This window comes from Argentina silus (genome assembly GCF_951799395.1).
Source record: "Argentina silus genome assembly, chromosome: 1".
NCBI classification, from domain to species: domain Eukaryota; kingdom Metazoa; phylum Chordata; class Actinopteri; order Argentiniformes; family Argentinidae; genus Argentina; species Argentina silus.
The window spans coordinates 31,865,065-31,879,733 of record NC_139655.1 but is presented as its reverse complement, the minus strand read 5'-3'; the positions used below and the strand labels follow the sequence as shown (position 1 = coordinate 31,879,733).

Below are 14,669 nucleotides of genomic sequence, written 5' to 3'. Positions count from 1 at the left end.
TAAACTAATAAATAAAATCTGTGCTAAATAATCACTGTGCTGATGAAAAAAATACAGCAGTCTAGATGTTAATCTACTATGATAGGCAGACCTCGTGTTTGCGTGTAACAGAGATTATAATACAATCATTTGCACGTGTGAAAATGTGTATTGTGCTGTTTTGTACTCCATATATCCACTAATGTACATGATAGACATAACCTACATTGTGTATGGTCATAATACACAAATATCCTCGATGAGCCATAAATAATTCACCATCATATTTACACAAAGAAACGATCAACATCGGGACTTTTATTATCAAACTGCTCTTTGAAAATACAGCTTTACACATATTCAGATTAATAGAAAATATGACATCACTAGGTGGACCAGAGAATCAGAATAAACAACTCAAAAGCACAGACAGCAATACCCCCCCTCCCCCCCCACCCTCAAAGTCAAGTCAAGTCTGCTGAGACAGACACAGAGGAACACAGACACACCTGTGCATTCATATACACTACGCACATGCTGGCAAGTGCAAATGTACATACATACGTGCGCGCGCGCACACACACACACACACACACACACACACACGTCGTGTACTAGTTAGGAAGAGTGCCCTTTTCCGATCCAATCCCTTTCATGTTCCACTAACATCTAAGAGTTTGGGACAATCTGCACAGCCTCTCTTCTCACACCTCCGCACACAACGCACAGCAGCACATAAAAACTATAAAAACTAAACAAGGCAAGGACCAAACCATTATGCGGACGCCTAAACAAACAAACAAAAAACAGGTTTGAATATGCACTTGCTTGCCACCCCCCCAAACCACTCCCTCTTCCTTTGCGTATAAAAATAAACTGTGATCAAATACCAACCCCCCCCCTCTCTTCACTTACGTGTCTCTCCCCCCCCCCCCCCCCCACCAACCCACTGGACGGTCCCTCCCACTCCGGGGTAGAAGTCACTTCCCTTTGCTGCCCTCCACCACCCCCCTTTCCCAGTCTGTCCTCCAGGTGGTCTAAGCCTATCTCTTGCCCCTCTTGTTGCCCACGGGGGGCTTCTTGAGCTGGAGCAGGGGTCCCCCAGTGCCGAAGCCTGTGGCGGGGGGGTTGGACACTCCGAAGGTCAGGCCTGCTGAGGCGTTGATGCCCGGGTTGCTGAAGTTGAAGCCCGAGCTGCTGCTGCTGCCGAAACCTGGGGGGGGGGGGAAGGAAGGAAGGAGAGGACAGAGAAAATGAGATGGGGAATGGAGGAATGAAGACAAATAGGAAGAGATTTGGGAAAAGAGAGGGTGAGTGGAGGAGAGGGAAGAGAAAAGGAGAGGGAAGAGAGGGAAAGAGCAGAGGGAGAGGAGGAAAAGAGAAAAATGGGTTGGGGAAAAAAAATCAAAATGGGGATTGGTGGAGGAAGTGACGAGACAGAGAGAGAGAAGGGAGGACATCTAAATTAACATTTAAGCACAAACTATACTCAGTTATTAGTAGTGTTCGGCAAGTTGTTCTGAATAAGTATTATCCCAATACTGTGTGTGTACCTGCACTCAGGCTGCCTCCAGAGGGCTTACTGGCCGAGGAGAAGCCAAAAGAGGAGCCCCCCGTCCCCACCCCTGCAAACCCTGGACCACCACCGAACGCTGCAGGAGAGAGAGAGAGAGAGAGAGAGAGAGAGAGAGAGCTTAGCCTTAGTAACACACAGACACAGTTACACACACTATATTGTTACTGCAGAGGAGAGTGGGGGAGAGGAAGCTTTGCCTCAGACAGACAGACAGACACACCAAGCGAGAGACGACGCTGTATGGTTGCAGCTCAACTCGAGATGAGTTCTATCAGAGCTGACCAATGGAAAGAGAAGAGTAAAGAGTAAGCAAGGAGTTGACCAATGTCGAGAGACGTCTTGACCACATCCCACAACTACCTACGGCAGACGGTCTCTCCCACCACTCCCATTCCAGTATCTCAAATCATAACCACACACATCCCCACCTCCATATCTACCTACACTGTGCCACACATGAATGAGGATATGGGGGGGAAGGGGACGAGGGGTTAGACCGAGAGAGAGCGAGAGAAAGAGATAGGGAAAAGGTAGAAGGATGGAAAGAGAGACGGTAATGGCCAGAATAAAAAAAAAAAGAGAGGTAGTACCTCCGAGGCCTGAGGAGCCCAAGCTAGTGCCCACTCCTGAGGCAAAGGGGTTTCCCAGACCTGGGCCCAGGGGCACCTGAGACCCTGAGACAGAGAGAGAGCACATGCTTTACTCCTCTGAACCAGTGTTTGATGCCTTACTCCTCCTGTGTGTGTTACTGATCCAAGTTTCCACTCTCTCTCTCGCAACGTAAAGTGGTAGCACAGACAGTGTGTGTGTGTGTGTGTGTGTGTGTGTGTGTACACATCCAAGAGTGAAAACTAGGTAACATCCCAAATTCCTACAACACTGGATCAGTGGTTCTGTATTACCTGTTTAATTACACTAGTCCTGGATCTCAGACTCAAGACTAAATACTGGGCAGGCACTTAGAATACTATAGAATAAAATAGTGATGTCATGGATGGAGTGCTTTTGACGGGATGGTCTCCTCTTCAACTGTCCCCTCTTGCCACCCACCCCTTTCTCCTCGCATCAAAGACGCTGCCTCCCAATTCTCCGCCATTTTTGCCTGAAATGTGCACCAGACCTGAGTTCTAACAGTATTTGCACTCATTTAAATGCCTTGCTGTGATTGAGTGAGTGTGTCTGGCACAACGGAATCATGAAAAGCAAACCCTGCCCATCGCATTCCGGCAGGCTCAAGCAAACACTCAAAACTAGCCAGGTCTGGTGTACTGTAAACACATGCAATCCCATACTTGTAAATCTGTGTGGAGTGTACAAGACAAGTGCACACTTAGGGAGAAGGGTAGATAATTGGGACACAGCATTATCAATACATCAACCCCTCTCCTAGTTTGAGTGTGTATAATGTAAGCTTCTACATTGCACAATGAATGAACAGTTCAGGTCCATACATTACTGTGAGAGCTTGGTAAGGAGAGTGGCTAGTTCGTTCACTCAGAAACCCAGCAGTGCCCATGTCTCGTTTCCTTTTTGCTGTTATTACATTTGTGTTTTGTGAATTTAGGTATAAATATTTCTTGCATGATTTTAGAGATGCAACTTCAGGTTTTTCTTATTTTGCTGCATCCAAAATTTTCTTTTTCCAATTAAGTTAAAAGTAATTTCTCAGTCAAAAAGAAAACAAAGACAAGGTCTCTCCTTTAAAAATGGATTTATTGTCAATTTAAAGCAATTCCACTTACATAAAACAGAGACAAACAACTTAGGACAGAACTGATTGTTAATTCCGAGCTGCTATTGCATTGGACAAAACGGTTTCAAGATTCCAAGAGTGAAGGAACTAGCATGTGGTGGAAAAACCCCCCCAAAATAATGCATCGCAAACAATTGTTATTCATCTGTCTAGTTCAAAGGCACACCATATTATACTTATGCATCAACAAGCATTGGTTATATATGATTAAAACACACATCTATAATAAACAAGAGCACTCAAAGAGTTCTATTGGAGATCAGAATTGGCATGTATGGTTGTCACTCAGTGTTTAAACTGATCCAGAGGGGGAGACCCAGTGATAAGTTACAGTTGGCCAGCAGGACAGGGGAGGTCCAGTGTGTAGGATTTGACCTTTGAAATAATGCTAATTGGCCATGATGAATGAATAGCAATCAGAGAATGAGATCGCATGACAAAGAACGTTCAGTGAAAAGCACTGTTTCGGTTCCCAAAAGTGCTTTCTATAATCTGGTGTCGAGGTCGAGCACTGTGCTGTACTTAACATACCCCTTTTATGTTTTGGTTGTTTACAAGGTTATGCACATATTGCTGCCATCAAAAAAAACTTTGAATATTAAAAGAAAAAGGAATTTTCATTGCAGCCACAGAGGGCAGAAAAGTGCAAAACTACACACTGGACCTTTAATGGGCATCAAGGTCAATGAACCCACCAACAATAACCTACATTAACACTAACACGTAAACATTTAATTTCAGTTTGTGGCACTCATTTTGATCAGTTTTTACAAATCCTAATTGAATGAAATGTCGTACCACAATGATAAAGCACATAGTGGTTAGTTGTCTTTAATGCCCAGTTAGCCATTCCCTTAGTTGTTTGCCTGGTCCTTAACCACTCAAACAAAAACACACAGAAAAACAAACCCCTTTACTCTTTTTTTTTTTTTTTTAACTATATTGAAGGGTGTGTGAGCAAAATGAATTTCACCATATTGCTTTCACCTATCCCATTCCATAAGCTCTGCAAATTCTGAAGAGACAAGGGGGGTGTTTTGGACAAGGACAAAAACAGCCCATGGACAGTCCATGGGGACTGAGGGCTGTTGTACATGACACAACCTCATCTGATCTCCAGTATTCTCTTTTCACCCATCCCACCCACCCAATAACAGTGTTGTACTTACAAGCAACTCTCCAAGGTTCTCTGGACACTGACTGGCTAGAAAACAGCCCTTCATTGCTCTGAGCACAGCCTACCCTCCGTTTTCACAGCCAAGTACACAGTGCTACACTTCACCAAGCGAGTTACAAAGGGATCATACCATCTGTGTGATTCATGTAAGGGTCGAACAGGACTTCAATAAAAATCAAAACAGCCCTGCACCTAAGCACTGTCAATCAAGCTAGAGAATCTTTAGAACCGCCCATGAGTTCTGGAACAATCATTAAGTTCTCCAAGACAATCTCAAAGAGTTCTAGTCATACCAGAGCTCTGAACAGTCCAAAGTTCCAGGATAATCTCTAGTTTCTGGAACGTTAGTGTGAGGTGGTGGACTCATCAGTCCGGAGCAGCAGTTGGTTGATCTCAGAGCACAAAATGGCTGACTCATAAATGGAGACTGCACTAGTAGTGAAACACTAATTTTTGGCACATAATTATCACACTGGCCTAGCCCAGTCGATATGAGCAGCAAGTTCACACTCTCCTCAGCTCACCTAGTGAGTGACGTAACACTGTAGCCCTTTCTATTGAACAGGATCAAGTCAAACAAAAAACCTGTTCTAAAAACTACAGTTTTTTTTCCCTACCCAGGACCAACCCATCTGATTCAGTTAATCAACGCTCCTCTCCAGGACAGGATCACTGCTTTAAAGGTACAGAACAAACCCTACTCAATGCTAACACAGTGAAGAAATCTCACTATGGCCCACACCAGCACTGTCAATAGCCTCATTGTAATTGCCGATTATTGACGTACAATCAATAATCAGACTTATAATACTGTTAAATCACTATCGCTCTCCTAATGATAAGGTTATTGTAAGATGCATAGTTAGACTCGTGTGAAAAGTCAGGTATGAGTGTCTGGTTAGACTATTCTGTACAATGGTACACACACGCACACACGCCAGACCTGGGTTCAAATAGTAGTATTTGAAATAATTTCTAAATAATCATTTGAAATACTTAGCTGTGCTTGATTGAGTTTGTCTAGCACAGTGGAACCAATGGAATAGTCCCAAAGTGCACTTCGGGCTCAAGCAAACGTTCAAAGTATTTCACAAACACAAACACACGTAAATCATTTTGAGTTGAGTGTATAAACATGTGGCTGGCTATGTCACTTGCCCGCAGAGCAACTTCAAAAGATGGCCACCTTAGCTACCAGAGCCTGCCATTATTGCTGTGCCAACTCTGTGGAAACTGAGAATGAGGCCAGTGTTACAAAAAGGAATGACTTTCAACACTTAAAATCTATAACTTCTAAAATAAAATAAAAAAACAAAACACATTCAACAACCTCTGATACTATACATCGACTTTACACTGTAGCTTACATGGTTCATTGTCAAAAATGTCCTGAATCTGATAAATATCAATCGAAGGCCAAAATGCCCAAAAAGATCTTTACATCCAGTCCATCATATGCAACCTTTAGAAATAGGCCTGCTGGTCTGGTGAATGGAGCACGGGTGGTCTGAAGGTGCCTGCCGGTGTGGTTTTTGAGAGAAGGAGAGAAAGAGGTGGGGTGGGGACGATTGGTGCAGAAGCATGAATCGAGGCAGACCACACAGTGAGAGCTACATTATCGCTTTAACACCCCCCCACCCCGCCCCACCCCCATAGAGGCCAGCTAGAGCACACAACTTCCGATCTAACAGGATATGGACACGACTCTGGTTCGAAAAACAGAATGACCACTTAATCCCCTGTGTACTGTAACTCCACTAGTCCAGACTACCATGCCGAGTGGTCCTTTTATCCTCCCGAAAACAAATAGAAAACTCTTGCAGGTTCCAACCAAACCTATGAGTCATTAAGTATATTCACCACATTCAAGCACCTATTAAATAAGAATGAAGAGCCTAAATTCATGTGAGACGTCACATGATTCGCAGCAAGCGCTTCGCTTGACGCGAGGTCCGGCGTTGCTTGTGCGGAACATCCGGTGACATTGAACTCTGGGCCGTCTACATTGATCCTCCTCCATTGGAAAACAATGGCTCTCCCAGGCATAACGCCATCTCCTCTGAGAGATGGGAGCTCTCTACGGTCTCATCTCTCCAGTGACACATCAGCACCCTAGACCCTCATGTTAGGTCCTAGTACCCCTGCGTTACCCCATAAGGGGATCATGTTAAGTGCTTCTCAGAGATTGAGAGAGAAGAGAAGTAAGACAACCTGAATAGATGTTCTCTCTAATTGGAAAGGGACTCAAGAGGTGGATATGGGTCCTTCACCCCTGCAACACCGGGCTAGAGACCCAATCTCTATGACACGTACATATAGCAACCCCACCAGAGAATCAAGAAGAGGACAGCTATACAGGATTTTGGCACCAGCTAAATTGCTTGTTTTTTTTTAGTTTTTTTTTATTATTCCTTTTTCCTGTCCCTCCTTCACCTTCCCTCGCATCCTCACTAACTCAAGAGTGATGGTCAGAAGGCCAGTTCAGTTGAGAGGCAGCAGGTTAGGGAAGGGGTTGGGGGTCAGGGTGGAGGGGGGGAAATGTTCTAGAACTTGAAGGCGGCGGTCAGACCTGGGGCAGGCTGCTGCTGCTGCGTCAGCGTGGCTGCCATGGCGACCGCCGCCGCGTTGGGCATGGTGCCGAAGGGGGCGGGCCCCGTGGTGAGGCGTGGGCCGCCGCTCTGCCACTTCCTGTTGGCTGCCCGCTTGGTCTCGAAGACGTCGGTTGAGTCCTCCAGGAAGGCCCGGCGGTAGCCCAGGTACTGGTGTTTCAGGATCTGAGGGTTTGGGGGGGGGGAAGAAGAAGAGTATCGACAACAGGGACAACTAAAGGGACCTGACTGACTAACTGGCAAATGAGTTTAAAAATTGTTTAGTTTGGGTTTTCACCTATTCGGGCTGTTAATGGGACGCTGGTCAGAAATGTCCCTTTTGGATGTCCTTTTTAGAACTCCCATCTAATTATATCAGACGTAATGTACCCCCCCCCCCCCCCCTCCCTCATGCAAGCCTATGGCGACAGTGTGGAGTAAATGTTGAGTAGGTTTGACTCACCTTGACGTTCTCATGTACAGATTGCAGCTGGGCAGCCAGGGCCACGAAGGTCTGGTACAGCTTCTGCATGGCCAGGGACAGATCTGGAAAACACAGAGAGAGTGACACAAATGGAGAGATTCGATACGTACACAGGCTTTTAAAGCTGAGAAAAATGTGTTTCGACAACTCAAATGTGATCTGTCTCTCAGGTTAGAGAATTTGTCAAATGTGCAACATTATAAAATGGACTCTCACACTCATCCTCATAAAAGCCAAACACATATTCTATTGCTTGTAACCAAAAAAACCACATACTTTGCCGTCAATTTCTTTTTTTATGCAGGGAAGTGGTTAATCATTATCAAGTCAGATAAAACCTTCACTAACTTTACATTTCCCCCCATTACATGCATATGATTGAATGAATAATAGGAGTAAACAGGAGTCCACTAGAGTGGAAGAGTGTGTGTGTTCTTACCTTGTGGGGTGATGTGTGCTCCACTGCCCTGTGTGGTGAGGTGGTTCTCCAGTTCCTCTATCTGCTGTCTATACTGCTGCAACTGAACCTCAAACTGCTCTACCAACCCCCGGAAGTAACTACAGACAAGCAGGGAAAAATGAAAACATTTGATCAGACAATCAGTGGTAGTAGTATTCACTAGTACCAGTAGAATCCCATGATGAGACTACCAAGACAAGAAGAATGTTGGCGCTGGTTTTACATGGGTATAATGATGTTGACTACTCACTCAGAGGGGGCCGTGTTCTCGTGTTGGAGCCCTGGGGGGGTCTTCTGAGTACGCAGCGCTATGTCCGCATTCTTCAGCTCCTAGGAGGGAAAGAGATTGGGAGAGCCAGGGAGGAAGAGGAGGGAAAAGGGGAAGAAAAAGTCATCAAGAAAAGTTATTTTCAAATGTGACTTTTCTAGCTAACACGGCTCCTCAAGGTGATATTTAGCGAGCATATCAGTTTAAATGATGATGACACAAGCTGGGTCTAGCTAAGGACTAGAGGAGAGGGCACAAGAAGAGAGGAGGAAGAGAGGAAAGGAGGAACCTTTGTCTGGCAAGCACAGACTATCAGGATGGGATCTTCCCAGGCGTCAGCCATGGCTCCACCACACTAATCATGATGAGTCTATTCAGCATTACACCATGTGTCTTAAATGGCAACACATACATGTAAATATTAAAACAATACAATGTGTCATTTGAATTCAAGTCTTGAGTCACCTAAATTGACATTGTTGTCCACATCTTGACAAATCTGTCAGACAAATCCATGTCTATAGCGCGCGGTCCATCTCCAGTGTCATTGCTTCTGTATTCAGTGTTCCTCTGTAATCTACTATGTGTGTATATGACTTGTATATGAGTGTGTGTGTGTGTGTGTGTGTGTGTGTACCTGTGCAGTCTCCAGCTTCAACTTGTCTATTGCCAGGGCGTTCCTCTGCAGGCCGCTGGCGCTGACAGACAGCAGCTGTTTGAGGCTCTTGATGTCGTCCTGGACCTTCAACATAGCTTTAGAAGACATCCTGCTGATGTCCTCCTGAACCTGCTTCTGCTCCTTCACAAACTTCCTGTTGGGGAGGGGGGAGAGAGAGAGGAGGGGGTGGAGGGAAGGAAAGCAGAGGGAGAATTGAAAGACAGAGAGAGAGAAATCACTCAACACAAACATGAAATAACTGCTTTGTAGCCATAGTCAAAGACATCAACCATGTATTGTAATAATGCATTGTCACATTATCATTATCATCGTCACACACACAAAGGTACAGCTGACATACTATACAAGACTGCACAACTTACTGGAAATTGTCCACATCTTGACAAATGACTGGAGGCAAGTTCTCATCTTTCAAAGCTTTGCTGTCCCTAAGAGAGAGAGAGAGAGAGAGAGAAAGTTCAGATAGAGGCAGAGAGCAACCGGTCCCAAGGACAACTGTGGAGAACAGACACGGTCCAGAGACCTGTCAGTCAGTGGGACTCACTCTGGTCTGGCCCCGGACGACTTGTCACTCTTCTTCTCTGAGGAAGTGTTGAAATCGACTCCGCCCAGTCCGAGGCTTGGCGCGGGGGCTGCTGTGGACAACGCCGTGGAGGTAGAGATCAGGGAACCTAACGTCAACCCCCCTGATCCAAGAGTGGACTGACCCAGACCTGAGACACGCAACACACACACACACACACACACACACGTTAGAAAATGGACTCTCACTTTAATTCACACAAAGTAGTTCATTAAGCCCTGAGTGAAGAAAGCAGAGTGGGTAAAATACACTAAAAGAGAGGATAACGCAGGAGAAATAGTGTTGAGAGAGAGAGATAGTACAGACAAGGAACAATGATAAGACCTAGATAGAGATGTAGGAATAAACCTTGAGAGGAACCAGGCTCAGAGGGGAGCCCAAAATCAGTCAAGAAAGATATGTTAACAGGAAAATTCAACCCAGAGCCAGAATTCATGGAGTGAATGGTGTGTGTATCGCTAACCTGTAGCTAACCTGCTTCATGGAGTGAAAGGTGTGTGTAGCTCACCTGTAGGCGCCGTGCTGGAGAACAGGCTGGAGCCGAGCATCCCGAGTCCCGTAGGGGCAGTGCTAGCAGCCATGCCCCCGAGGTTGAGGGCGAAGCCGCTGGAGCCCTGCAGAGGGGCGGTGGATGTGAGGGCAGAGCCTAGCGTCAGCCCCGCCCCCGCGGGGGCAGAGGCAGTCAGGGAGAAGGGCTGGGCCGTGGCGGAGGGTTTGTTGAAGGCCAGGCTGAAGCCTGTGGAGGCAGCGGAGGCGGCAGGAATACCTGCGGGATGCAACAGGGGTGAGTTCCGTCTGCTCTACATTTGTACTTGTTTCCATGTAAGGCGACCTTGGGTGGCTTGAAAGGCAGCTAACAAATCAAATGTATAATGTATTATAATTATAAACATTTTGCAAAGTTTTTGAATAGGTGTGCGACATTCTTCAAAGCTCTGCGGTGTAAGTTTTGTGCCAAACAGAGAACTCACCTAATGTTAGTCCTGTGGTAGGTGCAGCAGCGCCTGCATCAAAACAACAACACAAGTTGAGAGTGAGTGAGGAAGTGTGTGAGGAAGTGAGCGAGGAAGTGAGCGAGGAAGTGAGCGAGTATACCTGAGGCAGGTGTATTGAAGGAGAAGCCCCCGGTCGGTTTCTGGGCGAACAGGCTTCCCCCTAGGCCCATAGCAGCGGTGGTGGTGGTTGAGGCAGGTGTGGGAGCCGCGATGCCCAGCGCACCCCCTAAAGTGAAACCTCCAGCACCCGTGGCCGCAGGGGCACTACAGAAGGGGGGGGGGGGGGGGGGTAAAGACACAGAAACTTTCAAGGTACAAAATCTCCTTCTGATCACAAGGCTATGCATCATCAACAATGAGTCAGCATGACAATGAATGCTGAATCTATTGCTCCCTGTCAGAATGATTGCTATATTAGGGCCATCCCAGGTTAAGATTATTTTTTTATTTTATTTTTTACAATTTTTGTGACTAGTTTATTCTTCAAATGTAAGTATTGTTGGCCTATCAGTGAAGCAGCGAAAGCCCTGCTTGAGTCACTCATGCAGAAGAGGACATTTTACATGATTTTTTTTTTAACAGTTATAAAACAGGGTTCAACAGTAATGATGGCCCGTGGCCATGTAAAAAGATGCCCCGGGGGCGGTGAACCTGCCTTTCAGTGCGACTATGTCAATCTCAATTTCATGAGATTTTGGAGCTGTCATAACTGCTGCTTGTGCACCACTATGACCAGCCTACTCACAGATGTTTCTCTACACGCAATGAGCAAAATAGGGACACAGGTGAACAACGCAAGTTGTCTTGGGCAAAAAGAGCTCAGTTATCGGTTCAGTCCCTCGGTTTACTTTTTAACTTTAGACGAAATGGAATGTGAAAGTGAATGTGAGCTCAGCAATAGGTCTACTGCAGTCTTCAACATGATACCTGTAGATTTCCATCTCTTTAGAAAAACACGTGTCTTAACAACATGAGATGTAAACAAAGAAAGCTGGTTTTAAAGGGGCAATGACAGGGGCCTACTGTTGAAGTTTATAAAAGCAAAGCTGCATTCTACAATACAATATTAATAATGAAGTAATGTCTGCCAGCATTTCAATAAATTCCATATGACAATGTATTAAATTTAAAGAGACTGCACACCAATAGCTCAGAACAGGGCCAGTAGAAATTCATTTGGGGCCAGTAGATTTCAGGGTTACTTACTCAGTTGGGCCAGTGAGAAAAAAATTTAACATTGGGCCCTGTGAAAAATATAGCCTAATGTAATTATATTAGATGGACCCTGTGAACCATATTGCCTAATATAATACAAAAACATTTCATCTTTTAGCCAAATACTTCAACAATGTTGCACCATTTTGCTCAATGTCGAGGGCTCTACTCTGCAGATACGGCCAGGTCAGCGACCAAAACAGGGTGTATGCACGTTACGTTTTATGTTTATCTTAAGTAAATTGTCATTAGTGAAGGTAAAAAAATAATGTGGCTAGCTCGTACCTTTGTCAAAGGCAGCTTATATTTTAAGACAGCAGTTCTCAATACATTATTTTTTTAAATGTTTTTTAAAAAAAAGAATATAAGTACTATCATTAAGTGAGTGATCAGACTGTGAGCAAAATCACTGAGATATCAATATGCAGTGTTGATATCTCAGTGATTTTGTGAAATTCCCATTTCGGATAGTACAAGTAACTGTGCACATACAAGTAAATGATGCTTTACTGTTCAATATAGATGAGATGAGACATGGACTTGTGCATATATAGAACATCATCAATAAGTCAGACATCTTTTTGGCACTGTTTCTTTTCTGAATCCTGTGCTAAAAAATGTGTGTTAAAAAACAGTATCGGTCAGACTTATGGCTGCCTAATTTTTAATTGGATAAATACTGTAGTGATTCTCTACATTACATAAAGCTAGCTTGATACGAACGCAAATTAGCTACATTACACGCATGTTGATGCAAGTTTGCAGATGGCACCACTGTGGTTGGCTTGCTCACTAAAAACGACAAGTCAGCCTACAGGGAGGAGGTAAGAGACAACAACCTCTTTCTGAACATCAGTGTTCAGGAGCTGATCGTGGACTTCAGGAGGAAGAATGGAGGGGACCACGCCCCCATTCACATTGGCGGGGCTGCAGCGGAGAGAGTAAGCAGCTTCAGGTTTCTTGGTGTCCGAATCATGAAGGACTTAACATGGTCACACCACACCCACTCTGTGATCAAGACGGCACGCCAGCGCCTGTTTTTGGCTGAGGACTTCTACAGATGCATCAGAGTGTATCCTGACCGGCTGTATCACCGCCTAGTACGGCAGCTGCACCACCCTCGACCGTAAGGCTCTTCAGAGGGTGGTGAAAACGGCCCAGTCCATCACGGGCCGCAAACTACCAGCCATTCAGGACCTTTTTGCACTCATACTTCTGATTATTGTGCAATATCAAAACCCGGAAATAGATGCTACCTGTGTAGCTGTTCACACAGAGTGGGATTTCCGTTGACACTGGATTCACCAGCTCAATAAGCATTAAAAATAAACCTGAATTGTCAATATACTTGTCAAGCAGGCTATCGCTGGTATAACCTTAAATTATTTCATATCACCCAAATCCATATATTACTCCTAGTTCATTAGTGTGATTTTGAGCTCAAAAGAAACACAATTCTTGGCTATTTTAATTCACAGCATTGTGTATTTTCTTTCATTTTCCGACAACTGTGCATCTCATGGCCTGCTCTCTCTGCCTCCGAACTAACCCTTAAAGCCTAACCCTCATGATGCAGCTTTTGGATACACAAATTGATTTTTGAAAATGCCTTACAGAAGAAAGACGTATAGATGCTTTGTGAGCTTAATACAAGTGTCTTACCCCATAATAATCAAACATATTTGGCTATTTTACTATGATTACAAACAGAACAAACAAACTCAGTAGCCTACAGCTTCAAAATAGGTTTGAGTTCTGCCTATGAATTTGACAGTCAACATTTCTTCAACCCCATTCCCCAGCTTTATGTAGTGATGGGGCTGACGTTTTGTTGTTTTTCGAATAACGGATTGTGGCTTTAAATCCTTGGACTGCTTTCAAATAATACTGTCAAATAAAACAAGGTTGACAAGGGATCAAATGAGCAGCACGACTACGCAAACGTAACGCAAACCAAACCATCTTTGTCCTGACCCCCAAACGAACCTAAATCCATGGACTACTTTCAAATAGGCTAATAGTAATAATGCTTTCAAATTAAGCAATGTAAAATAATAGGAATGAAACTGTATACGAAATACTTGTAAAGGTTAAAATACTCTGAAAGTCCAGTCTCCAGAATGGCTACGGTCCGGACACGGGTCTCCATTATACTAAGCATTATTTGAGAATTTCTGCAGCTATTTTGTCGTGTTCCAAAACCCAGCAACTGGAGCACTGATGCTTTCGAGGATTTCCATACAGGCATACTGGTCTCAAACTAGGTTATTCATCATGCATTAATGAACTCATATAGACAATCTCACTACTGGCAAAATGCAGCAGTAGCCAAGCATGGCTAGCAAACTACGAGTTGCTTACCTGCTCGGGGCCCCAAAGGAAAATCCTCCGCCAGTGTTCGTGGACCCAAGAGTCCCGGCTCCAAAGTTAAAGCCTGACATCTTTCATAAACTGTCACACATCCAAATGACAAATCACACTCGATTAGTTAGCTAGCAGGCTATTCGCTACACTAGCCGAGTAGCGAGCTACGACGAGTGCCCGCGTGGAGGCCCGACCCCTAGCTAGCTGCCTAGCCTAGCATAGCCGAGCTTGCATTAACGCAAACCGAATCATCTTACACTAAACGCAAAAACACACTACACGAGTGATCTAAAATCAAATGCTTCGTAACAACGTTTAAACTACTAACGTAACACAACACTAAGACTGTCTGTTATGGACACACAACGTATGTGGTTAAATATGTACGCAAGTTTCCTTTTGGCAAGACAAACGGCTGCTTTCTTTTTCGATTCCGCGCTTTCCTACTAGGGTCCCTAGCCTGCTGTGACTGGTGGACTGCTGTTGCTGCATTCCATTTCTCCACCCTTCTGCCTACGCACTTGTGCACTTCCCACGTGGTCTTAACA

At 44.8% G+C, this 14,669-nt stretch overlaps 1 protein-coding gene across 4 annotated transcripts; it reads right to left on the bottom strand.

Annotated features, from left to right (window-relative positions):
• Nucleotides 1-929: 929 nt before the first annotated feature.
• On the bottom strand, nucleotides 930-14,545 carry nup58 (nucleoporin 58). 4 transcript variants are annotated; one of them, XM_083675315.1, is made up of 14 exons: nucleotides 14,119-14,545; nucleotides 10,643-10,806; nucleotides 10,519-10,551; nucleotides 10,056-10,313; nucleotides 9,509-9,677; nucleotides 9,327-9,392; nucleotides 8,923-9,097; nucleotides 8,268-8,347; nucleotides 7,997-8,115; nucleotides 7,537-7,619; nucleotides 7,055-7,259; nucleotides 2,146-2,229; nucleotides 1,533-1,631; nucleotides 930-1,192 (listed from the first exon to the last, which is right to left on the bottom strand). In XM_083675315.1, exons 1-14 carry the CDS (start codon nucleotides 14,196-14,198, stop codon nucleotides 1,023-1,025), a joined length of 1,785 nt encoding a protein of 594 aa, XP_083531441.1. In that variant the 5' UTR covers nucleotides 14,199-14,545; the 3' UTR covers nucleotides 930-1,022. The 4 variants fall into 4 exon arrangements, with proteins under 4 accessions (XP_083531441.1, XP_083531443.1, XP_083531442.1 ...); XM_083675317.1 differs by lacking the exon at nucleotides 1,533-1,631; XM_083675316.1 differs by lacking the exon at nucleotides 2,146-2,229.
• Between the last annotated feature and the right edge of the window lie 124 nt (nucleotides 14,546-14,669).

Excerpts from the sequence above, each read along its gene's own strand:
- nup58 (XM_083675315.1), bottom strand. The coding sequence starts at position 14,198 with ATGTCAGGCTTTAACTTTGGAGCCGGGACTCTTGGGTCCACGAACACT. Across the intron at positions 10,552-10,642 it reads CTTCAATACACCTGCCTCAG|GCGCTGCTGCACCTACCACA; the intron begins GTATACTCGCTC and ends GTTTTGATGCAG. Across the intron at positions 9,678-10,055 it reads CTCCAGCACGGCGCCTACAG|GTCTGGGTCAGTCCACTCTT; the intron begins GTGAGCTACACA and ends TGCGTGTCTCAG.